The 27,267-nt window shown below is 53.8% G+C and overlaps 1 protein-coding gene across 2 annotated transcripts; it reads left to right on the top strand.

Annotated features, from left to right (window-relative positions):
* Positions 1-12: 12 nt before the first annotated feature.
* TRARG1 (trafficking regulator of GLUT4 (SLC2A4) 1) lies at positions 13-26,345 on the top strand. Of its 2 annotated transcripts, XM_003816835.5 has the most exons (3): positions 21-4,037; positions 20,005-20,137; positions 23,639-26,345. In XM_003816835.5, exons 1-3 carry the CDS (start codon positions 3,651-3,653, stop codon positions 23,650-23,652), a joined length of 534 nt encoding a protein of 177 aa, XP_003816883.1. In that variant the 5' UTR covers positions 21-3,650; the 3' UTR covers positions 23,653-26,345. The 2 variants fall into 2 exon arrangements, with proteins under 2 accessions (XP_034797110.1, XP_003816883.1); XM_034941219.3 differs by lacking the exon at positions 23,639-26,345 and having other exon boundaries at positions 13-4,037; positions 20,005-23,565.
* Positions 26,346-27,267: the final 922 nt, after the last annotated feature.

Genomic DNA, 27,267 nt, shown 5'->3' on the forward strand with positions numbered 1-27,267 from the left:
TGAGTGTATGAGTGTGAATGTGTGTGTGGGAGGGTGACTGTGTGAGGGTGTGTGAATGTGTGGGGGTCAGTGTGTGTGTGAATGAGTGTGCGAGTGTGAGTGTGGGTGTGTGAATGTGGGGGTGACTGTATGTGAGGGTGTGTGAATGTGTGTGGGGGGAGAGTGAGTGTGAATGAGTGTGCAAGTGTGTGTGTGAGGGTGTGTGGATGTGCGGGGGTGTGTGTGAATGAGTGTGTGAGGGTGTGTGAATGTGTGGGGGGGTGAGAGTGTGAGTGTGTGTGAGAGTGTGTGGGGGGTGAGTGTATGAGTGTGTGAGTGTGTGTGTGAGAGTGTGTGTGTGTACACAGATGTCAGGAGGCTACTCTCACTCCCGGAGCAGAACTCCTGAACGGGGCCCAGGAAGGCTTCAGTGAGAAGAGGAATTGGCTTAATTGCACCTTCCCTGTCAGCCCTGTAGGGTTTCCTGACACCCAGTGAGACGCCAAGGATGAAAGGGCTGTGGGGCATAGATATGAGCAGGATGTTTCTCCTTCCCCTCGGCTTCGGCTTGAACTTGCTTATGCTTCTGAGGTTTCTTCCCCGCCCCACCTCACCCCCAAAGGACCCCTCATGGGCAGGTCCACTCCCCTGCACTGTTCACATCCCTGTCCTCTCTCAGCATCCCTCGCATGTAGGGTGCTCAAAGGTTGGGGTCACCGCTGGGAGCCCAAATCCGCGGCTGCCTCCCTCGGGCTCCCTCCACTCTGGTCATTGCCCTCATCACTACCTGCCACTAGGTGGCGCTGAGACTCCAGCACCCCACACGGGCGGAGCAAACGTGGGTCCCTAATTCCCCCCGACCCCAGCCTGCCCAGGCAACCTCGTGCCAGGGACTACTCCGGGGACTTCTTAGTTTTTTCTTTCCTCCTTTTATTCCATCAAAAATTTAACATATAGCCGGGTGCGGTGGCTCACGCCTGTTATCCCTGCACTTTGGGAGGCCGAGGTGGGCAGATCACCTGAGGTCAGGAGTTCAAGACTAGCCTGGCCAACATGGCCAACATCTCAACTTGGATGAGTCACATTTCAAGGGCTTGGAAGCCACATGTGGCTAGGGGCTACCGAATTGGGCTGGGTAGCTGTCGTCCCTCCACCCAGGGGTCAGCTCCTAGGCTGTACCATGGCATTCTGCCCAACTGGATACCAGCTTGGAGCCTAAGGGGTCTCAGGCACCCACCTAGCCACCCTGTGAAGGAGCTTTCCTGTTATACAGGATTATCGTATTTCTGGACGCTCATAAGCAGGGGAGCCCAGCTCGCTCCCAGGCCCCACACCTGGCCTCCCTGAGGACTGAGAGGAGGACGAGGCGGCTCCCCAAGGTCTTCATTTTGCAAATAACGATGGATAACGATGGGTTTCCTTTATTGAGCACAATTCTCTCTCTTTTTTTTTTTTTTTTTTTTTTGAGAGGAGTCTCACTCTGTCACCCAGGCTGGAGTGTAGTGGCGTGATCTCCACTCACTGCAACCTCTGCCTCCCGGGTTCAAGCAATTCTCCTGCCTCAGCCTCCTGAGTAGCTGGGATTACAGGCACGTGCCACCACACCCAGCTAATTTTTGTATTTCTAGTAGAGACGGGGTTTCACCACATTGGCTAGGATGGTCTTAATCTCCTGACCTCGTGATCTGCCCGCCTTGGCCTCCCAAAGTGCTGGGATTACAGGCATGAGCCACCATGCCCAGCCTGAGCAAAATTCTTAATTTAATATAGTCAAATTTATGAAACCTGCAAAGTTCTCCCAAAGCCACAAACATTGTTTTTTGTTTGTTTGTTTGTTTGTTTGTTTTCAGTTGGAGTCTCATTCTGTCACCCAGGCTGGAGTGCAGTGGTGCAACCTTGGCTCACTGCAACGTTCGCTTCTTCCCAGGTTCAAGTGATTCTCCTGCCTCAGTCTCCAAAGTAGCTGTGGTTACAGGCACCCACCACCACGCTAATTTTTGTATTTTTAGTAGAGACAGGGTTTTGCCATGATGGCCAGGCTGGTCTCGAACTCCTGACCTCAAGTGATCCACCTGCCTCAGCCTCCCAAAGTGCTGGGATTACAGGTGTGAGTCACCGTGCCCGGCTGAGTTTTCAAATCTTATTCGTTTCCAGGTGTCCTTTCAGCCCCATATCTCCCACTGAGCTGAGCGGCAGGATCTCGGTTCACTGCAGCCTGGACCTCCCAGGCTCAAGCGATTCTCCTCCCTCAGCCTCTCGAGTAGCTGGGATTACAGGCATGTGCCACTACGCCCATATAATTTTTGTATTTTTTGTAGAGATGGGATTTTGCCATGTTGCCCAGGCTGGTGTCAAACTCCTGGGCTAAAGCAGTCCTTCTGCCTCGGCCTCCCAAAGTGCTGGGTTTATGGGCATGAGCCATGGCATCCTGCCTGATCGTAGAATTTTAAACTATTTCATACAACCACTTTCAAACCACACACACACATCCGTGGCGGCTCCAGTTCACACTTGTAAAACAATGTAAGGAGGGGCGTCAGGGATATAGAAAGAGATGCCGAGGATAGAGAAGAAGGCAGAGACAGAGGGAGAAAACCTAAGAGAGAACAAAGGAGGAGAATCCGATAGGACAAACAGCCTGAGGCCCTTCCGAGCTGGCATCTGCCCGGAGCAGCTGACCTAGGGGCTCTCTGCCACCAGCTCTTTAGCACCCCAGAATCGTTCTGATGGGCATGAGGTGGACCCAACACTCCCCCTTATCCTCTTCCCCACCTGGTGGTGAGCTACGTAGAAACCTACTCATGGGGCCCTGCTGGTCCAGGCAGGGTCCAGGCAGGATCCAGGGGCTACCCTGGTGCTCACACCTCCCCTTCCCTTCTGGAGTCGGGAGCCAGGCTTTGGCCTGGATGCTCCCAGCGGTTGGGGGTCAGGGTCTGGGTGGGATGTAATAGGGGGGCCTAAGGTCCAGCATTTCCCAACAGAAAGAAAGAAGTACACGCTTGCTTTGGAAGAAGCAGCGGAGGGCTCAGTTCCCAGGACAGCTGAAGACACATCCCTGTGGGGCCCGAGGTGTCTTTCTCCCCATCCAGAGACCCTGCCCAGAGGAGCAGCCCCTGGAGCTGCAACAGAAGCTGGAGGCTGGCCCAAGTCCCTCTGGGCTGGGCTGGGCTGGGCTGGGCAGAGCTGGGCTGGGGCAGAGGCAAAATCCTGCCAGGGTGGTTCTCTGGGGAGAGGGGAATTGAAAAGGAAAAGCATCACCAAGGAGGGGGAGAGGGAGGGAGGCCGTGTGCGCGCACACACACACACACACACAGCCTCCCTGGGAAGAGGCGCATTCTTCTCTCTGCTCTCTGAGCTTTCCGTTGCTTCCCTGCCCATCTGTGCTCTCAGCAGCACCAGCAAAGTTGGCCTCAAACTTGAACAAAGCTGCAGGCTCCAGCGTCTTTCTGGGAGCTCCGCGGGGGCAGCAGGCAGGCCCCAGCCTCTGAACTCAGCTGGCTTGAGAAGCCCAGCCCAACCCTTCCAGCACCCAGCCGGCCCTCCGTCTCCCGAGGGACGCCCCTGCCCCCGACCTGGAGGCCCTCAGTCTGGGCTGGGGAATGGCGCGCTGAGGTCCCTCCAGAGCCCCTTGTCCCGGCCTGGAGCTGCAGCCTCGAAAGGCCCAGGCCCCCATGGCCCACCCGGTGCAGTCCGAGTTTCCTTCAGCACAGGATCCAGGCTCCGCCGCACCCCTGGACCTGCCGGAGATGGAGATACTCCTCACCAAGGCAGAGAACAAGGATGACAAGACCCTGAATCTGTCCAAGGCCCTCTCGGGGCCTCTGGATCTGGAGCAGAACGGCCACGGCCTGCCCTTCAAGGCCATCTCCGAGGGGCACCTGGAGGCCCCACTGCCTCGGTCCCCCTCCCGGGCCAGCTCAAGGAGGGTGTCTTCCATCGCCACCACCTCCTATGCCCAAGACCAAGAAGCCCCCAGAGATTACCTCATCCTGGCCGTCGTCGCCTGCTTCTGCCCCGTCTGGCCCCTCAACCTCATCCCCCTCATCATTTCCATCATGGTAAGTGCTGGTCTTTGTTCCAGGGGCAGGGGCTGGGCCCAGGGGTCGGCAGGTGTTTCCCCCAGGCAGGCACCAAACGCTGCCCAGGGTGCGGAGAAGAGAGAGCTGGGAGTGGGGGGCTTGGGGAAGACTCCTTTCCTCGCTGGCCTCCTCCTTCCTCTTAGAGAGGGGCCCCGGGGCTGGAAGAGCTCCTGCTGTGTTCTCTCATCTCTGCTTCTGGGCATCAGAGCTTGACTTTGCACCTATGTCTGCTGGGGAGGGGCCCTCAGGGAGCTGCCTGGCGATACATCCCGCGGGGCAGAAAGATAGCCAGGCTGGGGGTCTTGCTGATTTAGGAGGGACGGGCGGTCCCAAAGGGTCATCGCCAAGTGGGGCTGTCTCAGCAGAGGTTGCACCGGACGGGGGTCCCAGCGCCCATGTGGACTCCCAGGCCACCTGGACATGCTCCCAGCCTCTGCCGGCTCCGGTTTCCAAGAGTCGCAGCGGCTTCCCTGCCGTACCCTGAGGGCTCCGGGGCCAGGCTCCCCCGAGGGGCGCACAAAGCGGGGAGAGCTGGCAGACTGCTCCTCCCGAGGCGTGGAGTTCCCTCCGGAGCCCTCTGCAGCTCCGCAGCTACGCTGACTTCAGCCTCGTCTTCAGGGCAGGGGAGGTCTGGGTCACAAGTGAAAAATGTGAGAGTCAGAGGGCATGGCAGGCCATGCCCAGGAAGGGGCATGTGGCCGGGTCTGTACTTCTATGGGATTTTGAATGAATTGTCTTAGATTGTCTCCAACCCAAGCCGTTTGGGTAGAGCTACTTATAAAGGATTCCATAGAAAATGTCAGCAGACATTGGCAAGTGACTTTTGAAATCCAGGAAGAAGCGAGAGTTATGAAAGGGTGGGGAGAGGGAGAAGCAGGGCTCAGCAATGATTTCAGAGTGAGGTCAGGGGCAGGGGGTAGAAAACTGCTGGCCCAGGCTGGTCAGGGCCAGATGACTAGGTGTGGAGAGGGGGGTTCCCGAGAGTGACTCCCTGCAGAGTCACCGTCACCGAACCCCCAGGAGCTGTCCTCTGAGAAAGCTCCTATTTCTTCAAACCACTCTGTCTACCTCAGGGAGGCCCAGTCTCCCAGCAGGGAAGCCTTCCCCATCCCACCAAAGCCAGTACTACCTTTCAGGACATCAGGGGGCACTGGCAGCCTTCCTGAGTCCGAGGGACTTGGCATGGGCTGTGGAAGCAGGGCCGGGCAGGGGCCTTCCAGGCAGCTCTCTGTGATGCCTGCTGTACCTGGGGACGGCTTGCAGGTAAAGCCAGGACCCAGGGGTGCAGCCAGTGGCTGTGGGCAGGGCCTGCCTCTTGGTTACAGGGAAAGGCCCCAGGAGGGGAAACTGGATTTGGGGAGGGAAGCTACCCAAGGGCTCAGGAGAAAACAGCTGCTGGAATCCATCTCCTGGGGGGGTAGCAGGGTGCAGGCTGGGCAGGACCTGCCTCTGTCAAAGAAACAGCTGCTGGAATCCATCTCCTGGTGGGGTGGCAGGGTGCAGGCTGGGCAGGACCTGCCTCTGACAAACGGAGCCTAAGCCCAAGGCAATGAGACCGCAGAACCCGCCCCAGTGCGTTTCTATATATACATATACATATATATGTACATATATACACATACATATATGTACATATATACACATATATGTACATATACACATATACATATATGTACATATACACATATACATATATGTACATATACACATATACATATATGTACATATACACATATACATATATGTACACATATACACATATATACATATATGTACACATATACACATATATGTGCACATATACACATATGTGTGCACATATACACATATGTGTGCACATATACACATATGTGTGCACATATACACATATGTGTACACATATACACATATGTACATATATGTACACATATGTACATATATGTACATATATACACATACATATATGTACATATATACACACATACCTATATGTACATATATACACACATACCTATATGTACATATATACACATATATACCTATATGTACATATATACACACATATACCTATATGTACATATATACACATATATGTGTACATATGTACACATATATACGTATACGTGTATATGTGTACATATGTACACATATATACGTATATGTGTATATGTGTATATATGTATATATATACACATATGTGCGTATATATACATATATACACATATGTGTATATATGTATATATATACACATATGTGCATATATGTATATATACACATATGTGTATATATGTATATATATACACATATGTGCATATATGTATATATACACATATGTGTATATATGTATATATATACACATGTGTGTATATGTATATATATACACATGTGTGTATATGTATATATACACACATGTGTGTATATATGTATATACACACATGTGTGTATATATGTATATACACACATGTGTGTATATATGTATATATACACACATATGTGTATATATGTATATATACACACATATGTGTATATATACACACATATGTGTATATATGTATATATACACACATATGTGTATATATGTATATACACACATATGTGTATATATGTATATACACACATATGTGTATATATGTATATACACACATATGTGTATATATGTATATACACACATATGTGTATATATGTATATACACACATATGTGTATATATGTATATACACACATATGTGTATATATGTATATACACACATATGTGTATATATGTATATACACACATATATACACATATGTGTATATATGTACATATATGTACATATACACACATATGTACATATATGTGTACATATACACACATATACATATGTGTACATATATACACATATATGTGTACATATACACATATACACGCATATATGTACATATACACACATATATGTGTATATATGTACATACACACATATATGTGTGTATATGTACATATACACACATATATGTGTATATATGTACATACACACATATATGTGTATATATGTACATACACACATATATGTGTATATATACACACATATATGTACATATACACATATGTACATATATACACCTATGTACATATATACACCTATGTACATATATACACACGTACATATGTATATATGTACATATATACACACGTACATATGTATATATGTACATATATACACTTATGTACATATATACACATATATACATATATACGTACATATATACACACATATATGTACATATATATATTTTTAAGACAGAGTCTTGCTCTGTCACCCAGGCTGGAGTGCAACGGTGCGATCTCGGCTCACTGCACCCTCTGCCTCCCAGGTTCAAGCAGTTCTCTTGCCTCAGCCTCCTGAGTAGCTGGGATTACAGGAGCCCGCCACCACACCTGGCTAATTTTTGTATTTTTAGTAGAGACGGGGTTTTACCATGTTGCCCAGGCTGGTCTTGAACTCCTGACCTCGTGATCCACCCACCTCGGCCTCCGAAAGGGCTGGGATTACAGGTGTGAGCCACTGAACCTGGCCTGTTTCTACATTCTTTAAAGGTTTTGTTTTGTTTTATTTGAAACGGAGCCTCACTCTGTCGCCCAGGCTGGAGTGCAATGGTGCGATCTCGGCTCACTGCAAACTCTGTCTCCCAGGTTCATGCAATTCTCCTGCCTCAGCCTCCCAAGTAGCTGGCATTACAGGGGCTGGCCACCATGCCCGGCTAATTTTTGTATTTTTAGCAGAGACGGGGTTTCTCCATGTTGGTCAGGCTGGTCTCAAACTCCTGATCTCAGGTGATCCTCCCACCTCGGCCGCCCAAAGTGCTGGGATTACAGGCAAGTGCCCACCACACTCGGCCCGTTTTACGTTTTTGAGTCAGGTGTGATGAATACCGGGCTAGGCACAGGGAATACATTGCTAACCAGACACCGTTGCCAATTCCCCAGAACCTCCAGTCCGGCAGGAAGGAACTCTTAAACAGATTCTTATGACATATTTCCAGAAGTGCCCGTGGTAGACATAAACTTAAGGTAATGAGCTGGGAAAGTCATTCAAACGGCTCTTCTCCCTGGCATTCCCATCTGCAAAATGGGTATAACCTCAATGCCTGCACGAGAGAGCCGTGAGGGGGTGAAATGAGACGGGCCACACCCAGTGCTTCAGAACAACACCAGGAGGGTGTGGGGCTCTTACAGGATAATGGGTACGTAAGGGGCAGCGGGGAGCCTCCCGGGAGAGGCGGGAAGCCATCCTGGTGTTTTAGAAATGGCTTTGTTGAGATATAACTCACATACCATACGATGCACCCATCTAAAGTGTATTCACAGACAGGAGCAACAACCGCAGTCAATTTGGAACATTTGCCTCATCTCCAAAAGAAACCCTATACCCTGGCCGGGCACAGTGGCTCATGCCTGTAATCCCAGCACTTTGGGAGGCCGAGGCGGGTGGATCTCCTGAGATCAGGAGTTCAAGACCAGCCTGGCCAACATGGTGCAACCCCATCTCTACTAAAAATACAAAAAAATTAGCCAGGTGTGGTGTCATGTGCCTGCAATCCCAACTACTCAGGAGGCTGAGGTAGGAGAATCACTTGAACCCTGGAGGCAGAGGTTGCAGTGAGCCGAGATCCAGCCACTATACTCCAGCCTGAGTAACAGAGTGAGACTCCATCTCAAAAAAAATAAAATAAAATAAAGGGCCGGGAGCGGTGGCTCATGCCTGTAATCCCAGCACTTTAGGAGGCCGAGGCGGGCAGATCACGAGGTCAGGAGATTGACACCATCCTGGCTAACACGGTGAAACCCCATCTCTAATAAAAATGCAAAAAATTAGCCAGGCGTGGTGGCAGGCGCCTATAGTCCCGGCTACTCAGGAGGCTGAGGCAGGAGAATGGTGTGAATCCGGGAGGCAGAGCTTACAGTGAGCTGAGATGGCGCCACTGCACTCCAGCCTGGGCGACAGAGCAAGATTCTGTCTCAAAAAAAAAAAAAAAAAGAAAGAAAGAAAAGAAAGAAAGAAACCCTGTCCCCTTCAGCTGTCACTCTCCATCCCTGCCCCTCCCAGCCCTGAGCAACCACTCATCTCCTTTCTGTTTCTCCAGATCTGCCTATTCTGGACATGAAATGATAAATGGAATCATACAGTATGAGGCCTTGTGTTCCTGGCCTCGTTCACTTTGCATGTCGTCTTCAAGCGTCATCCCTGCCGCAGTGCCGTACAGCACGCTGTAGGCTTTGCAGCTGAGAGGAGTGTGCTTGGATCTCCATTTTGCTGGATCAGTCTGGGGCAGGGTGAGAGGAGGGGTTGGAGGAGATGAGGCTGGCAGCAGAGGGGGCCCTCGTAGGAATGCAGACAAGAGGCGAAGAGGCCAGGACCAGGGCCAGGGACAGGGACAGGGCCAGAGGTGGCTCTGAAACCCTCTAAGAGTGGGTTATACCGACCATTCATTCATTCAGTCAACTTGAACAGCAAGTTGCTTGTGTTGAGGGAACTAAGTAGTAGAGGACGGTCAGGCCCCTGTGAATGAATGTGCCTCTTTTATTTATTTATTTATTTTTGAGATGGAGTCTTGCTCTGTCGCCCAGGCTGGAGTGCAGTGGCGCAATCTCAACTCACTGCAAGCTCCACCTCCCGGGTTCACGCCATTCTCCTGCCTCAGCCTCCTGAGTAGCTGGGACTACAGGCGCCCGCCACCACACCCTGCTAATTTTTTGTATTTTTAGTAGATACGAGGTTTCACTGTGTTAGCCAGGATAGTCTCGATCTCCTGACCTCGTGATCCGCCCGCCTCGGCCTCCCAAAGTGCTGGGATTACAGGCGTGAGCCACCGCGCCCGGCTGAATGCACCTCTTTTATGAACCAGGCACCGTGTTGGCATTTGGGAAGCAGATGGATGGCATAAGTAGACGGTCTGGCTGACACGGCAGAAGGCTGCAGGGGGTGTGACGGGAGAGGGAGGCGGCAGGGACTTGCTTAGGAATTTAAGTTCTGGCCGGGTGCAGTGGCTCGTGCTGTAATCCCAGCGCTCTGGGAGACAACAAGTGGATCACTTGAGGTCAGGAGTTTGAGACCAGCCTGGCCAACATGGTGAAACCCCGTTTCTACTAAAAATACAAAAAATTAGCCAGGCGTGGTGGCACACACCTATAATCCCAGCTACTCAGGAGGCTGAAGCAGGAGGATTACTTAAACCTGGGCGGCAGAGATTGCAATGAGCCAAGATTGTGCCACTGCACTCCAGCCTGGGCAATAGAGCAAGACTCCATCTCAAAAAATTAAAGAGGGCTGGGCGCCAGTGGCTCACACCTGCAATCCCAGCACTTTGAGAGGCCAAGGCGGGTGGATCACGAGGTCAGGAGTTCAAGACCAGCCTGGCCAACATGGTGAAACCTCATCTCTACTAAAAATACAAAAATTAGCCAGGCGCGGTGGCGCACGCCTGTAATCCCAGCTACTCTGGAGGCTGAGGCAGGAGAATCGCTTGAACCAGGACTCGGGAGGCAGAGGCGGAGGTTACAGTGAGCCGAGATTGTGCTACTGCACTCCAGCCTGGGCTACAGAGCAAGACTCCATCTCGAAAATGGGAAGGGGAGGGTCGAGGAGGGGAGGGGGAAACTGGAGCCACATCAGAGAGATGTGGGGGTCTCTAACATCTAGGGGGAGGGCCGAGGGGAGTGGACAGAAAAGTATTTTGAAAAGGAGATTCCAGGAGGTGGAAGGAAATCTTGGAAAGGGGCAGAGACACCCAGGGAGGAGAGAGTCTGAAGGAGGGAGCGGCCAGCTCCGAGGCCACTCAGGTTCAATGAGCATGGAAGCATCCACTGCCTTGGCCACAGATAGATCCCTGGTGACCGGGGGATGGAGGGGCCTCGGCAAAATGGGAGGCATGATTGATGAGCTGAGGTCCTGGAAGCAGTGGAGAGATGCGATCCAGAGCCCAGGAAGAAAGACACCCTGTCCCTGGCAGCCTGAAGGAGAGGCCGTGAGGGCAGAGGCCGATGGAACTGCTCAGAGGGAAGGGGCTGGCTCATGCTGCATGGCCTCCAGGCCTCCAGGGATGTGGGTCCAAGGTCGTTTGCTAAGAACTAGGGGCCTGGTGGCAGCAGGGAGGGGAGGTGACCAGGCACAGACAGGCCAATGGCCCAAGGCCTCTGCTGAGGCTGGAGACCACAGATGTGGGGTGTTGTCGGCCTGTGCGGTGTTGTTGTCGACCTGTGGGGTGTTTTTATCAGCCTGTGAGGTGTTATTGGCCTGTGGGGTGTTATCGGCCTGTGGGATGTTATAGGCCTGTGGGGTGTTGTCAGCCTGTGGGGTGTTGTCGGCCTGTGGGATGTTGTCGGCCTGTGAGGTGTTATCGGCCTGTGGGGTGTTGTCGGCCTGTGGGGTGTTGTCAGCCTGTGGGGTGTTATTGGCCTGTGGGGTGTTGTCGGCCTGCGGGGTGTTATTGGCCTGTGGGGCATTGTTGTCGGCCTGTGGGGTGTTGTCGGCCTGTGGGGTGTTATTGGCCTGTGGGGTGTTGTCAGCCTGTGGGTTGTTATCGGCCTGTGGGGTGTTATTGGCCTGTGGGGTGTTGTTGTCGGCCTGTGGGGTGTGGTCAGCTGGTGGGTGTTGTTTTTGGCCTGCAGGGTGTTTTCAGCCTGCAGGGTGTTGTTTTCGGCCTGTGGGGTGTTATCGGCCTGTGGGGTGTTGTTATTGGCCTGAGGGGTGTTATCAGCCTGTGGGGTGTTGTTGGCCTGTGGGTGTTGTTTTCGGCCTGCGGGTGTTTTCAGCCTGCAGGGTGTTGTTTTCGGCCTGCGTGGTGTTGTTTTCGGCCTGTGGGGTGTTATCGGCCTGTGCGGTGTTGTTATTGGCCTGTCAGGTGTTATCAGCCCGTGGGGTGTTGTCGGCCTGTGAGGTGTTGTCGGCCTATTGGGTGTTGTTATCGGCCTGTGGGGTGTTGTTTTTGGCCTGTGGGGTGTTGTTTTTGGCCTGTGGGGTGTTGTTGTCAGCCTGTGGGGTGTTGTTATTGGCCTGAGGGGTGTTATCAGCCTGTGGGGTGTTGTTGGCCTGTGGGTGTTGTTTTCGGCCTGCAGGTGTTTTCAGCCTGCAGGGTGTTGTTTTCGGCCTGTGGGGTGTTATCAGCCTGTGTGGTGTTGTTATTGGCCTGTCAGGTGTTATCAGCCCGTGGGGTGTTGTCAGCCTGTGGGGTGTTGTCGGCCTGTGGGGTGTTGTTATCGGCCTGTGGGGTGTTGTTTTTGGCCTGTGGGGTGTTGTTGTCGGCCTGTGGAGTGTTGTTATTGGCCAGCCGGGTGTGATTTGCTCCAGCTGTAGGTGTAGTTTCCCAGACATGCGTATCAGGTCAACCCAAGTCTGAGGATGGCAGAGTTGCCGTGAGAGCAGGGCCAGGTGGTGAGGAGGATGCTGGTGAGGTGGCTGAGATGACACACCGAAGGGTTGGGCTGTGCTGGGAGGGAGCGAGGCCAGGAAGATGGTGATAGACTTGGAAGAGAAAAGGGGCCATGGGCTGAGAGAAGACAAAGGGCATGAGAGGGTGAGAGGGAAGTTGGGAGTTGAGTTTCAAAGGAGGAATCAGGTCAGGGCATGGCAAAGGGGTGGAGTGTAGTTGTGGAAATGAATTTCTAACGGGAAAAATCAGTAGCCAGGGAGGAGGGAGTTGAGGGAGCCCAGTGTTGAGGGCTAATATTACTAATATTCATTGAGTACCTACTAAATGTTAGGTACAGTTCCAAATTCTTTTTGTTGTTATTGTTGTTTTGGGGGGTTTTTTTGTTTTCTTTTTTTGAGACAGAGTCTCGCTCTGTCACCCAGTCTGGAGTGCAGTGGCACGATCTTTGCTCACTGCAAGCTCCGCTTCCCAGGTTCATGCCATTCTCCTGCCTCAGCCTCCTAAGTAGCTGGGACTACAGGCGCCCACTACCACGCCTGGCTAATTTTTTGTATTTTTATAGTAGAGATGGGGTTTCATTGTGTTAGCCAGGATGGTCTCAATCTCCTGACCTCGTGATCCACCTGCCTTGGCTTCCCAAAGTGCTGGGAGTACAGGCGTGAGCCACTGCATCTGGCCTGTTGTTTTTAAGACAGAGTCTCGCTCTGTCACCCAGGCTGGAGTGCAATAGTGCGATCTTAGCTCACTGCAACCTCCACCTCCCAGGCTCAAGTGATTCTCCTGCCTCAGCCTCCCGAGCAGCCGGGACTACACGCATATGCCATCAAGCCCGGCTGATATTTGTATTTTTAGTAGAGATGAGGTTTCGCCATGTTGGTCAGGCTGGTCTTGAACTCTTGCCCTCAGGTGACCTCCCCGTTTCAGCCTCCCACAGTGCTGGGATTACAGGCGTGAGCCACTGCACCTGGCCCTCTCATCCAATTTCTAAGAACAAGAGTGCCCTCCCCACTCTGTCCACAGGCCATCCCTGAACTCTAGTCCTGACCTCAGCCTCTCTCTGTTGCCTGGGGACATCATGGCACCCATCACTCCTCAGTCTCATCCCCCTTCCCTCTTTGCAGCTCTCTTCCTCTCCCGTCTGGAAGAAACCCCTTTTGTCCACCCGGTTGTATTTGCTCTGCCATCACCTATTCGCTTCCACAGCTGAGCTCCTAAGAGCTGCCTCCATGTGCTGTCTGAGCTTCATCCCCCACGGACTCCCCATCCCCCACCGGGTTCCCCATCCCCCACAGGTTCCCCATCACCCACGGGTTCCCCATTCCCCACCAGCTCCCCATCCCCCACCGGGTTCCCCATCCCCCACAGGGTTCCCCATCCCCCATGGGCTCCTCATCCCCCACAGGTTCCCCATCCCCCACCAGCTCCCCATCCCACACTGGGTTCCCCATCCCCCACGGGCTCCCCATCCCCCACGGGTTCCTCATCCCCCAGGGGCTCCCCATCTCCCACCGGCTCCTCTGAAACCTCCTGCCAGGGGTAAGCATGACCAGCATTGCCGATGCTTCCATATTTCATCCTTATCTTGCTTGACCTATGCCAGACACGGCACTGTCAGCCACTCCCTCCTTCTTTCCCATCTTGTGCTTCCCAGATGCTGCCCCTCCCGCTCTCTCCCGCTCCTCCTCAGCCTCCCTTACAGCCTTCTTCTCCCCAGCACCCCTTTATTTATGAGTCAGTGTTCCCCACAGTCCTGTCTGTGGACCTTCCTCTTTCCATCTGCCCCTGGATGGCCTCAATCGCATCCCCGTGTGACGACTCCTGCACGCTGGGGCCGGTTTATCCAAGTCCAGCTACACACTCATGGCACCCCGCACCTCTGCCCAAATACAAGTCCGAACACTGCACGGCCCTCTTCCTGAGTCCCAGCTGGAGGAAGGACACCTCCACTCATCCAGCACCCAAGCCGGGAACCCGGGAATCATTCGAGTCACGTTCCTCCCAGCACCCAAGACGGGAACCCCAGAATCGTCTGAATCATGTTCCTCCCAGCACCCAAGCCGGGAACCTGGGAACTGTTCAAGTCCCGTTCCTCCCCCATACTCCATCTCACCTTTCGCTAAAACCCATGGATTCTATCTTCAGAACTTCTCAAATCTGAACTCTTTTCCAATTCTCTACTTCCTTCCAGTCTTTGAAACTGTCTGCTCTCAATCTCCAGCCCGTACTCTACACAGTAGTCAGAGAACATTCCTAAAATGCAAATCTGATCCTGTCCCAATTAATATCCTTCACTGGCTCCCTGTTCCTGCAGGACAAAATCCTGACTCCCTTATGTGACAGTCAGGGCCCTTTTTGTTGTTTTGTTTTGAGATGGAGTTTCGCTCTATCGCCCAGGCTGGAGTGCAATGGCGTGATCTCAGCTCACTGCAGCCTCCGCCTCCCAGGCTCAAGTGATCCTCCTGCTTCAGCCTCCCGAGTAGCTGAAGCTACAGACACACGCCACCACGCCTGGCTAATTTTTGTATTTTTTGTAGAGGTGGGATTTTGCCATGTTTCCCAGGCTGGTCTTGAACTCCTGACCTCAAGCAATCTGCCCACCTTGGCCTCCCAAAGTGCTGAGATTACAGGCGTGAGCCACTGCTCCTGGCCGAGGGCCCTTGTTGATCTGGCGTTTTCCCCCTCCCCAATTGCTTCTTGTACCACGCCCACATCATGGTCTGTGCTCTGCCCCCATCTCTTCGTCTGTAAAATGGACTAATCGCAATCCCTGCCTCATTGGAGTGTTAGGAAGGTGATATGGCTTGGCTGTGTCCCCACCCAAATCTCACCTTGAATTGTAGGTCCCATAATCCCCTCGTGTCCTGGGAGGGACCCGGTGGAGGTCATTGAATCATGGGGGTGGTTACCCCCATGCTGCTGCTCTCACGATAATGAGTGAGTTCTTGCGAGATCTGATGGATTTTTTTTTTTTTTTTTCTGAGCCAGAGTTTCGTTGTTGTGGCCCAGGCTGGAGTGCAGTGGCACAGTCTTGGTTCACTGCAACCTCCACCTCCCAGGTTCCAGCGATTCTCCTGCCTCAACCTCCCAAGTAGCTGGAATTACAGGCAGGTGCCACCACGCCCCGCTCATTTTTTGTATTTAGTAGAGACGGGGTTTCACCATGTTGGTCAGGCTGGTCTCGAACTCCTGACCTCAGGTAATCCACTCACCTCAGCCATGCAATGGTGCGATCTCGGCTCACTGCAACTTCCGCCTCCCGGGTTCAAGTAATTCTCCTGCTTCAGCCTCCTGAGTAGCGGGGATTACAGGCACCCGCCACCGTGCCCAGCTAATTTTTGTATTTTTAGTGGAGACAGGGTTTCGCCATGTTGGCCAGGCTGGTCTTAAACTCCCGACTTCAGGTGATCCACCTGCCTCGGCCTCCCAAACTGCTGGGATTACAGGCGTGAGCCACCGTGCCTACCAATCTGATGGTTTTATAAGGGGCTTCTCCCTTTTGTTCGTCACTTTTCCTTCCTGCCGCCATGTGAAGAAGGACGTGTTTACCGCCCCTTCCGCCATGATTGTAAGTTTCCTGAGCCTCTCCAGCCATGCTGAACTGTGAGTCAGTTAAACCTCTTTCCTCTATGAATTACCGAGTCTAGGGCATGTCTTTATTAGCGGTGTGAGAACAGCCTAATACAGAGGATGAATTGTTCTAACAGGTGGCAGAATTGAGCATCGTGCCCAGCAGGCGATACACGTTCAAAGAGTGCCAGGGCTGTTTATTCTCCTGGCAGAGCTGGAGGAATCTTGGTGGGCTTCACAGAGGAGGTGGCCTTGGAGCCACCCCTTGAAGGATGGAGGGATTTGGAGATATGGTGCTTTGGAGAAACAGCCAGAATAAAGCCCTGTGGAGGTTGATACTCGAACCTCAAGCAACTCAGACTGGCTGGGCCCAGTGGCTGTGGAAGAAAATAGTGGAGGATAAAACAGGAAATGTAGGCCAGGCGCGGTGGCTGGGATCACCTGAGGTCGGGAGTTCAAGACCAGCCTGACCAACATGATGAAACCCCATCTCTACTAAAAATACAAAATTACCCAGGCATGGTGGATGCCTGTAATCCCAGCTACTTGGGAGGCTGAGGCAGGAGAAATGCTTGAACCCAGGAGGCGGAGATTGCAGTGAGCCGAGATCTCTCTATTGCACTACAGCCTGGGAAACAAGAGCAAAACTCCATCTCAAAAACAAAACAAAACAAAAACAAAACAAAACAACAAAGAAACAAAAAAACAGGAAATGTAAAGCTGGCCTGCATTTGGACTTCGTTCTGTGGAAGACGCTGAGCAGCTGGGATGGCCTCAGCCACCATCATCTCACTGAACCTTGGCAACAGCTCCCGACTCACCTCCCTGCCTCCCCTCTGTTCCCCACACTGCAGCCAGAAGGGTGTTTTGGAAATCCGTATCCAGTCCTATCATTCGGGACTCACGTCCTACACTGGGCCCCGCTGCTCATGGTATAAGGACCACCCTCCTTCTGGTGCTGCTCGAGCCCTGCCTGGCCTGGCCCTGCCCACCTCTGTGCCTCCCCATCCTCCCTCCATCAGCCCCAGCAACGCTGACCTCCGTCCAGTCCCTCCTACCTCCTCAGTCAGCGACTGTTTTTTGAACATCTACACATTTGCCATGCAGTACCTTCGCACATGGCTGTTATCTCTGCCTGGGATACTCCTTCCTTTGGAAACAAACAATCTAATTCTTGCTCATCCTTCACATCTCAACTCAAATGTCCTTCCTCCAGGAAGTCTTCCCTGATTCTCCCCTTTCACGAGTTCTCCTGGTATCAAGTGCCTCTCCTTTGTCATGCCACCCACCACAGTTGCATTTTTACCTTTCTTCGTGTGATCACAAAGGAGGCCAGCGGGCCAGAAGTTCTGTGGGCACAGGAGCCGGGATGCTCCTCCACGCTGCTGCGTCCTGGGGTCTCACACAGGGCCTGTTACAAATACAGACAGTGTGAATCGGGGGCGTGGGGAGAGGGTGAAGAAGAACAGAGACTGGTGCTGGGGAGATCTTTGAGAGGAAAGAGGCCGGGCACAGTGACTCGCACCTGTACTCCCAGCACTTTGGGAGGCCAATGTGGGCAGATCATGAGGTCAGGAGATCGAGACCAGCCTGGCCAACATGGTGAAACTGTCTCTACTAAAAATACAAAAATTAGCCGGGCGTGGTGGCAGTCACCTGTAATCCCAGCTACTTGGGAGGCTGGGGCAGGAGAATGGCTTGAACCCGGGAGGTGGAGCTTGCAGTGAACCGAGATCTCGCCACTGCACTCCAGCCTGGGCGACAGAGCAAGACTCTGTCTCAAAAAAAAAAAAAAAAAAAAAAAGATAGTGGTGATGCTCCTGCTTTGTAACGGAGGGCAGAGGAGCCGTCACGGAGAGGGAGGAGCGGAGCTCAGGCTACGGCAAGGAGGAGGAGGAGAAGTACGAGGCGTGGGTTGGGTTTGATGTCACGAGTTGAGTTTGATGATGTCGTGGGTTGGGTTTGATGATGTCGTGGGTTGGGTTTGATGATGTCGTGGGTTGAGTTTGATGATGTCGTGGGTTGTGTTTGATGATGTCGCGGGTTGTGTTTGATGATGTCGCAGGTTGGGTTTGATGATGTCGCGAGTTGAGTTTGATGATGTCGCGGGTTGTGTTTGATGATGTCGCAGGTTGGGTTTGATGATGTCATGGGTTGGGTTTGATGATGTCGCGGGCTGGGTTTGATGATGTCATGAGTTGAGTTTGATGATGTCACAGGTTGAGTTTGATGATGTCACGCTGTCCCAGACGGAGCTTGGAATGGAAGTGCAGGGCTGGGTGCAGGTTGGTCAGAATTTTGAGCAGTGAAGAGAACAGGACCCCAAGAGGGCACCTGCAGAGAGAGAACACAGAGAGGGAGGGGCACGGCTCTGACACTCAGTTTCTTCCTCAGGGAGGTGGGGCTGCATTGCCAACCTCCTAGGGTGATTCTGAGGCTAAAGGAGGTAATCTAGGTACAGTCCTTAGCAAGCTGCCTGGCATGAAGTAAAATCATCATCATCGTCTTCTTCTTTGTCATCATCTTCATCACACTTAACTGCATTTCCATGTTGAACTCAGGAGCCTCAAATAATCAGAAAATAAAGTAACCAAGGACTTCTCTGAGGCCCTGAAATCAGCCACACCATCACAGGACTCCTGCGTGTGCCTGTTCTAGGGAGGGAGGGACACAGGACCCTTAGAGATGCTTGGGCTCCACCTCCTACCAAGTCATCCCAGGACCCTCCTAGGACCCTCTCTGTCCCCACCCTCATCCGTTTTAACCGTTGAACTAGGTTCAGGAAGAACAGAGCTCACCGAGGAGTGATACATAAAACAAGGCCCCCGTGAAGCCACATGACTCCACCCAGTCCTGGTCTCCCCAGGCAACTACGAGGCCATTCATGCTTTTGTGTGATCCTGGAAGTGGGCTCGATTGAACGAGGATGTGGTTCTTGGGTGGGAAATGGAAGCTGTGAAGACAGTGTCTTTTTTTTTTTTTTTTTTTTTGAGGCAGTCTCACTGTGTCACCAGGCTGGAGTGCAATGGCGCAATCTTGGCTCACTGCAACCTCCACCTCCGGGGTTCAAGCAATTCTCCTGCGTCAGCCTCCTGAGTAGCTGGGACTACAGGTGCACACCACCATGCCCGGCTAATTTTTGTATTTTATTAGAGATGGGGTTTCACTGTATTGGCCAAACTGGTCTCAAACTCTTTTTTTTTTTTTTTTGAGACGGAGTCTTGCTGTCTCCCAGGCTAGGGTGCAGTGGCGCAATCTTGGCTCACTGCAACCTCCACCTCCTGGGTTCAAGCGATTCTCCTGCGTCAGCCTCCTGAGTAGCTGGGATTATAGGGGTGCACCACCACGCCCAGCTAATTTTTGTATTTTTAGTAGAGATGGGGTTTCACCATGTTGGTCAGGCTGGTCGCAAACTCCTGGCCTCATGGTCTGCCCACCTCAGTCTCCTCAAGTGCTGGGATTACAGGCATGAGCCGCTGCGCCCGGCTGACAATGTCTCTTTTTATGGAGGCGGGGGTGGGGGGTGCTTACAGAGGAGAGGAGGCCAGCGTGTCAGGCTGTAGGAAGAGCCCAGGGGCTGTCTTGGGATCCCAAAGCTGCTGCAGAATTGAGGCTTGTGCTGGGGTCCGGGGGCGCCTGGCCTGTCTGTTCTTGCCAGTTGGCCTGGACCTGGTCCACCTTCTCAGGCCCTCGGTCTCTAACCTGCCACCGCCACCTCCTCCACCGCCCTGAGAAGAAGTGCCAGGCTTTGCTGGGTTCTGCTCCCAGCTGTCCCCAGCTGGTGAGGGACAGGCGTGGTTAGGGGTCTGCACAAGAGGCCCTGGCCACTTCTCCGGGGGCAGCCCTCTTCCTCTCCCCTAGAGTGTGGGCTGCCATGGGGACGGGATGTGTCTGGAGGCCCAGGCTCAGGGCCACCCCAGGGCTGCCTGCTGAGGCCCATGAAGCTGACCCACAGCCTTCCCGGTTCCCGGGGTCTCTCTGTGCTCTCTCCGCAGTCTCGAAGCAGCATGCAACAGGGCAACGTGGACGGCGCCCGGAGGCTGGGTCGCCTGGCTCGGCTGCTCAGCATCACCTTCATCATCATGGGCATCGTCATTATCATGGTGGCCGTGACCGTCAACTTCACAGGTGAGACCCAGCTCCTAGGAGAGGAGGAAGCCAGCTTGGCTGGTGTGAGGACTGCGCAAGGGTGTACCCAGCCTCGGGCAGAGGTGGTGGGTTGGGGGAAGAAGAAGGGCCGGTGGGGGCCCCGGCCTTATCCTCCCACTCCATAAAGTGCCCCAGTTCCCAGGAGGGACCGGATGAGTGGGGATGGGCTGGCAGACTTGTCTTATGCCGGAGAGTGAACTGATGGAAAGGGTGTGGAAAGTGCACAGCCTCGGAGTCAGAGGCCAGGAGCTCCAGCCTCAGCTCTGATGGGCCTGGGACCGGGGCCGGTTCCTGACTAGCTGAGCCTCAGTGTTTCCTGGTATCAAGTGGCAGGAAAGAGCCTTCAGCAGAGGCTTTTGTGAGCATCACCCGAGATAACGGACGTGACTGTGCTTTGTAAACACTAAAATCCCTGCACAGTCAGCCGGGGAACTCCAGAAGCAAGCAGTGCATATGGTAGAATTCAAAAAGTAGGTGACCCTTCTGTGGGCACCCATAGGTGGCCCGGTGAAGTCATCCAACCAGGGGAAACATTTTTTATTATTTTGTATTAACTTTATTTTTGAGACAGAGTTTCACTCTTGTTGCCCAGGCTGGAGTGCAGTGGTGCGATCTCGGCTCACTACAACCTCCGCCTCCCGGGTTCAAGTGATTCTCCTGCCTCAGCCTCCTGATTAGCTGGGATTACAGGCACCAGCCACCACGCCCGGCTAATTTTTGTATTTTTGGTAGAGACGGTTTCATCATGTTGGCCAGGTTGGTCTCGAACTCCTGACCTCAGGTTATCCACCCACCTTGGCTGCCTAAAATGCTGGGATCACAGGTGTGAGCCGCCACGCCCGGCCCAGGGGAGCCATTTTCTCTTTCTTTTTTCTTTTTTTTGAGATGAGTCTCATTCTGTTGCCCAGGCTGGACTGCAGTGGCACGATCTCAGCTCACTGCAACCTCCACCTCCCAGGTTCAAGTGATTCTCCTGTCTCAGCCTCTCGAGTAGCTGGGCTTACAGGTGCCCACCACCGCGCCCAGCTGATTTTGTATTTTTAGTAGAGATGGGGTTTCATCATATCAGTCAGGCTGGTCTCAAACTCCTGACCTCAGGTGATCCCCCCGCCTCAGCCTCCCAAAGTGCTGGGATTACAGGCGCCCGCCACCACGCCCGGCTAATTTTGTATTTTTAGTAGAGACGGGGTTACATCACGTTGGCCAGGCTGGTCTCAAACTCCCGACCTCAGGTGATCCACCCGCCTCGGCCTCCTAAAGTGCTGGGATGACAGGCATGAGCCACTGCGCCTGGCCCAGGGGAACCATTTTCAAAGGTGACTCTCTGCTGTTCAAGAAACCCATGCAGCTTGGTGAGGAGACTTTGGGGGGTCATCCGGGTCTGAACTGCCCATTTTCTTCCTTTCATACACGTACATCAGGAAGTCCCCAAGGATCTCTGCCCATTTCAATGAACCCTAAGCTTTTCCCCTAAAGACCTCGCTGCTCAAACTGTGCTCCCTGGACCTGCAACGGGATTATCGAGGAATGTGTCAGAAACGCAGAACTCCAGGCTCCATCCCCGAACCGGATTGGAATCTGGACTTTAATAAGACTCCCAGCCCAACCGTCAACGTTGGGAGGCACTGGTCTAGAGTGTGGGGTGCCCAACTTGAGCTTGGGACCGAAAGCCTGGGGTTCAGCTGTGGGGCCGCCAGCAACCTTGGCCACTTAGGAGAGGGAAGCGTTCGGGTTTGGAATCAGCGTGCCCGGCTTCAGAATCCAGGTCCCGCACTTTCTCACTGTGTGAATTGGAGCGTGTGTGATAGTTTCCTCCATGAGTGAGTCTGATTGACATGCAGGTTCGTGCAAGGCAGGAGCCCATCAGCCCAGGACATTAGCCTCCGTCTCACCAAATGATGCCTTGGTCTCCATCCTGCTGCTGCTTGTTATTTTAGCCAGGACTTTTTTTCTTTTTTTTTTTTTTTTTCCAGACAGAGTCTTGCTCTGTCGCCCAGGCTAGAGTGCAATGGCACAATCTCGGCTCACTGCAACCTCTGTCTCCCAGGTTCAAGCGAATCTCCTGCCTCAGCCTCCTGAGTAGCTGGGAATACAGGCACGTGCCACCACGCCCGGTTAATTTTTGTTATTTGTAGTAGCGATAGGGTTTCACCACGTTGGTCAGGCTGGCCTCGAACTCCTGACCTCAGGTGATCTGCCCGCCTCTGCCTCCCAAAGTGCTGGGATGACAGGCGTGAGCCACCGCGCCCGGCCTAGTCAGACTCTTTCAATGGCAAGTGACAACTACCGAACGCAAATTGCCAAAAGGAGTTTGCCAGCTTTCCCTAAGAAATTTAAGCATAGATTGCTCCGTTTTTAGGCTTGGCTGTATCCACACACTCAAAAGATGTTGACAGGAATCGGTTTGACTGTCTCATCCTGCTTTCCGCTGTGTCAGCTTCATTCCTTGGCAGGATCGCTCCTTAGGTGGCAAGATGGTCACCAGTAGCTCTAAGACTGACCTTAGGGTGGCACATTTTTTTTTTTTTTCGAGACAGAGTCTTGCTCTTGTTGCCCAGGCTGGAGTACAGTGGCACGATCTCAGCTCACTGCAACCGCTACGTCCTAGTTCAAGCAATGCTCCTGCCTCAGCCTCCCGAGTAGCTGGGATTACAGGCATGCGCCATCATGCCTAATTTTTTTTTTTTTTTTTTTTTTTTTTTGGTGAGACAGAGATTTACTCTTGTTGCCCAGGCTGGAGTACAATGGCGTGATCTCGGCTCACCGCGTCCTCCGCCTCTCAGGTTCAAGCGATTCTCCTGCCTCAGCCTCCCGAGTAGCTGGGATTACAGGCATGTGTCACCACACCTGGCTAATTTTGTATTTTTAGTAGAGACTGGGTTTCATCGTGTTGCCCAGGCTGATCTCGAACTCCTGACCTCAGGTAATCCGCTTGCCTCAGCCTCCCAAAGTGCTGGGATTACAGGCGTGAGCCACTGCGCCCAGCCATCATGCCTAATTTTTTGTATTTTTAGTAGAGACAGGATTTCACCATGTTGGCCAGGCAGGTCTCAAACTCCTGACCTCAAGTGATCTGCCCGCCTCGGCCTCCCAAAGTGCTGGGATGACAGGCGTGAGCTGCCGCAGCCGACCAGAGTGGTGCGCATTTTAATCAGTCCAGTAACTAAGCAGGGAAAGAAGTCTCAACAGTTAGACAGCGAAAGTCTCAGGACTGATTCAGATTGGCTCAGCTAGGGTTGCATGCCCACCTCTGACCCAGTGCCACCTCTGAGCCAGTCACTGAGGCCACAGTCCTCTTACTGGCAGGAGTTCAGTTACTCCAAGAGCTCCAAACCAAAGAGGTTCCCAATCCTTAGGCTTCTCCCCTTATCCCTATTACCACTTCCCACTGGGAACCAGAAACCCAAATCCTCCAATCAGGGACTTGAAGAGCCAGTGTTCTGAGCCCTGTTCGGCCATATCTGTTCTTTTTCTTTACAGTTCAGAAGAAATAAACTGAAGCAGGGAGCTGGGCTAGCAGAGGCCGGCCCTGGCCATCAGGAGAGCTCTGACCTGCACACCGCGGGAGGCCAGGGTGCTGACTGTCAAGCATCCCCCGTCCCCAAGTTCCAAAAGCACAAACTCAAAGGGAAATCCCCCAGTCACCCACTGTCAGCCCCCATCTGACAAGAAAGCCTGGAGCGAGGAAGGAAAGCACAGCGAACCCAATGGGTAACGTGGTTTACTCTCCCGGACGCGTCCTGGGATCTCAACCCCAGCAGTCTGGCTTGTTTCTCATTCCCACAATTTCCTGGGTTCCACCAAGCAGCGAAAACTGCCAGGATGAGGAAAAAACCTAGCCCCACAAACGAGACACACGCTGGCGGGGAGAGACGCAGCACAGCTCCTTCCTGTCTGTGGACTCAGAGCAAAGACGTGGGGCCTCATCTTTTGTGTTTTCCTCAAGCGGGGAAAGAATGGACTGTTTGCATGCTTCGTGCCACACGCCCGCGGTGATCCCAGCCAGGGCCCCGAGCGCAGAGGCGGAGCTGTGCTCAGCACAGGCCTGGGACCTCCCCCCGCCCCCCACCCCGCAGGCACCTGTTGGGGGTGCAGCTCCCGGGAAGGAGGCAACTGCCTCACTTAACATCCTCCGCTGCAAGGTGGTGGCGCCGAGAGGCGTGTCTGTGAAGACAGGTACCAGGATGGCAGGACCCGCACGCCTCTTCCGAAACCTGTCAGCTTCGGAAGCATCTCTCGAGGACTCTGGTCCCAGGATGTCTCCCAGGACAAGCCAGTCTGCCTCTTCCTCCTACTTCTGCTGTAGCCTGGGACCAGACCTGGCCAAGGTCAGCCAGCGGGGAGGGCCGAGGTCTGAGCTCTCGTCCTGCCGTGGCCCCCGCGATGGCCTGGGGTGCAAGCTCGGGGCTCCGTGTGGTGCTGCTTAGGTGGTTTCAGGCTTCCAGCTCAGCCCTATGCTCTGTGCTTGGCCCTGGGCCCCTGGCCACCCACAAACAGCAGAGGCCTTCCCTGGAGGAGGCTTTGGGACCACCCCTGGGGGGACTTCCCAAGGGGTCCCAGGCTGTCAGGGGCGTTTGCGCCACCTGCAAGGGCGTGGGTCAGAGAGTTTTTATGGGGGTCTGTTGTTTGACCGTCCTGAGACCGAGGGAAGGGCTCAGCTGAAGGACCCCGTCTGCAGGAGAGTCGGGGGACCAGGTTTGGGAATACACTTGCACGTACAGAGCCTGGGGCCTGGACGCCACGGCCTCTCGTCTTAGGACCTAATGGGACCCCCGAAAGCAGCCAAGTGGGGCCCTCGGCCTCTTCCTTCGTTCCAGGCCCGTGATTTTCCCTACACTTCTCCCTGGCCCAGGCTCCAGCCACAGGCACCTCTCCTGCCCCCGCCCACCCTCCTGACCGCAGCTCCCAGGCCCTGGAGACCTCCAGGCTTTCCTGCCCTGGGCAGCCCCACCTCACAGCCAGAGTCGATGCCTTCATGGGAAGGGCTCCCAGCCACACCCAGACTGGCCCAAAGCTGTTGAAGTCACATCCTTTGTCCCATCAGGACCCTCCTGCCTCCCCACCCTCCTCAGAGGCCCGGGGAAGGGAAGAGCAGGTCAGTACAGAGGTTCTGTCTACAGGGAGGGGCCCTGGGTCTATGCACAGCTGGAGCTCTGAGCCTTCCACAGCCCGTGTGACTGCTGGAGGGCAGGGGTGCAGGGCTCAGGGGGGCCGGGCTGGTCCTTTGGGGCTGTTGTTCCTACGTCAGTCCCCACCTGGGGAATAAACTCCAGCCTCTCCTGCTCATACAGAAGGGACTGGTTGGGTTTGCTTTATGGGATCTTTGAGGCCAAAACAGATGCCCCTGTTTTCTGGGGGAGGGTGTGAGCATGGAGTATTTCTGTCCCTCGTGAAGTCATGTCACACAGGGGAGAGGCGAGGTCGATGGAACTGGCCACGCACAGGCTCTGGCTCTGGAAGGAGGGATGATGAGTGGGCGTTTTCCCAGCAGGCCCCCGGGGTCCTCAGCCTCAGCAACCCAGGGAGAGGACAGAAACGAACCGACGGTTGAGGGATTGTCACGGGAGGAACATGACACCCGAAGGGACTCTAGGTGCCCTCGGAGTGCCACACATGCCCAGAGCTTCTCACACCCACACAAATAGGTTCTGCCGTGCACTCCACACGCACACACACACACGCATGCTTGTTCACACTCAGAACCCAGGACAGCCACAGCCACTGCTTAGGGGAAGCCACTGCAGATGCCCCTGGAATGGGCACAGCACAGCCAGGGCGCTCTTCCAGGCAGGCGAGGATAACTTGAGAGTTTACTAGGGCGCCAGGGACAGAGCTCAGAGGCCCCCGAGGTGTGTGTAGGAGGCGGAGGCCCGCAGAGCACAGAGCAGGACAAGGGCTTGGGCCCTGGAGGAGAAAGCCATTCTGGACACCAGGGGACCTGGACGGAGGGTCCCCACAGCCCGTACCCCACGCCGCCTGGAGGCCAGAGGGGTCAGTGGCCCTGCTGTCCCGGCCCCATCTTGGTTCTAGCCGCCACCTGCATGAACACAGTGGCCCGGCTTAACGCACTAACCCAGCCTCTCCCTGTGTCCCACAGGGAGTAGCAAGACCCACCCCACACTGCCTTCACCATCTACACCAGTGACGCCGCTGTGTGTCTTAGCATGGAAATAAATAAACCTGAATGTACATGCTCGCCTCTGGCCTGTGTGTTTGTGCTGCTGGGGTCAAGGGGGTTCCAAACAATCCAGGGGTGAGCAGTCCACTCCGCCTGTGGCCCCAGGGTCAGGCTGAGGCTGCGCACCAGGAACCTGGCACACCGGGGCTCCGTGGCCAACTCGAGGCGTTCCTCTGGGCAAGTCACTTGTCCACTCCGGGACTCAGTTTGTCCAACTGTAAAATAAGTGGTAATGCCAGTCTCATCTCCCTTCAGTCCTTTCTGCATAGATCTCAGGCCTGGAGAGAAGAGGGCAGGCAAGAGTTCGAGACCAGCCTGCAACATGAGGAGACTCTGTCTCTACAAAACATTTAAAAATCAGCCAGGCGTGGTGCTGCACGCCTGAGGTCCCAGCTACTCAGGAGGCTGAGGTGGAAAGATCACTTGAGCCAGAGAAGTTGGAGCTGCAGAGAGCGGAGCCATGTTCCTGCTCCTGGCTCCCAGACCTCCTGGGACAGTCCCTAGACCGCCAGGTTCCCCACCCTGCTGGCCTCACTACTGGGACACTCACTGCCACCCCCAACAACCAACTCTCTGCCTTCCTAGAGCGTTTTCTTTAGGTCAGAGTCACATGGTCCAGGAAGCCTGTCCTAAGTGTCTGCGTCCCCAGGGTTCAGTACAGAGCCTGGCACGTAGCAGGTGCTGAGGACAAGTCTGTAGAAGGAGGGAGGGAGGGGCCCCAGCAACCAGGAGCCTCCCAGGTTGCAGGATCCCTGTGAGCGGAAGCTCCTTCCATCCAGACTGGAGGCCACAGCGCCGCTTCCTGTGTGCCAGGCGCGGGGCTCCCTGCTCCGCTGGAATTACCTCATTTAATCCTCACAACACTTCCACGAGGGATACTCCCATTTTCCTGGGAAGAAATAAAACTCGGGAGATCCAGGGGCTTAGCCAA

The sequence above is a fragment of the Pan paniscus genome, chromosome 19 (assembly GCF_029289425.2).
Source record: "Pan paniscus chromosome 19, NHGRI_mPanPan1-v2.0_pri, whole genome shotgun sequence".
In the NCBI taxonomy this organism is placed as follows: domain Eukaryota; kingdom Metazoa; phylum Chordata; class Mammalia; order Primates; family Hominidae; genus Pan; species Pan paniscus.

What these genes read in the sequence shown, in the direction of transcription:
- TRARG1 (XM_034941219.3), top strand. Translation starts at nt 3,651, where the DNA reads ATGGCCCACCCGGTGCAGTCCGAGTTTCCTTCAGCACAGGATCCAGGC. An exon ending in CCCTCATCATTTCCATCATG is followed by an intron (nt 4,038 to 20,004) that starts GTAAGTGCTGGT and finishes CTCTCTCCGCAG; the next exon opens with TCTCGAAGCAGCATGCAACA.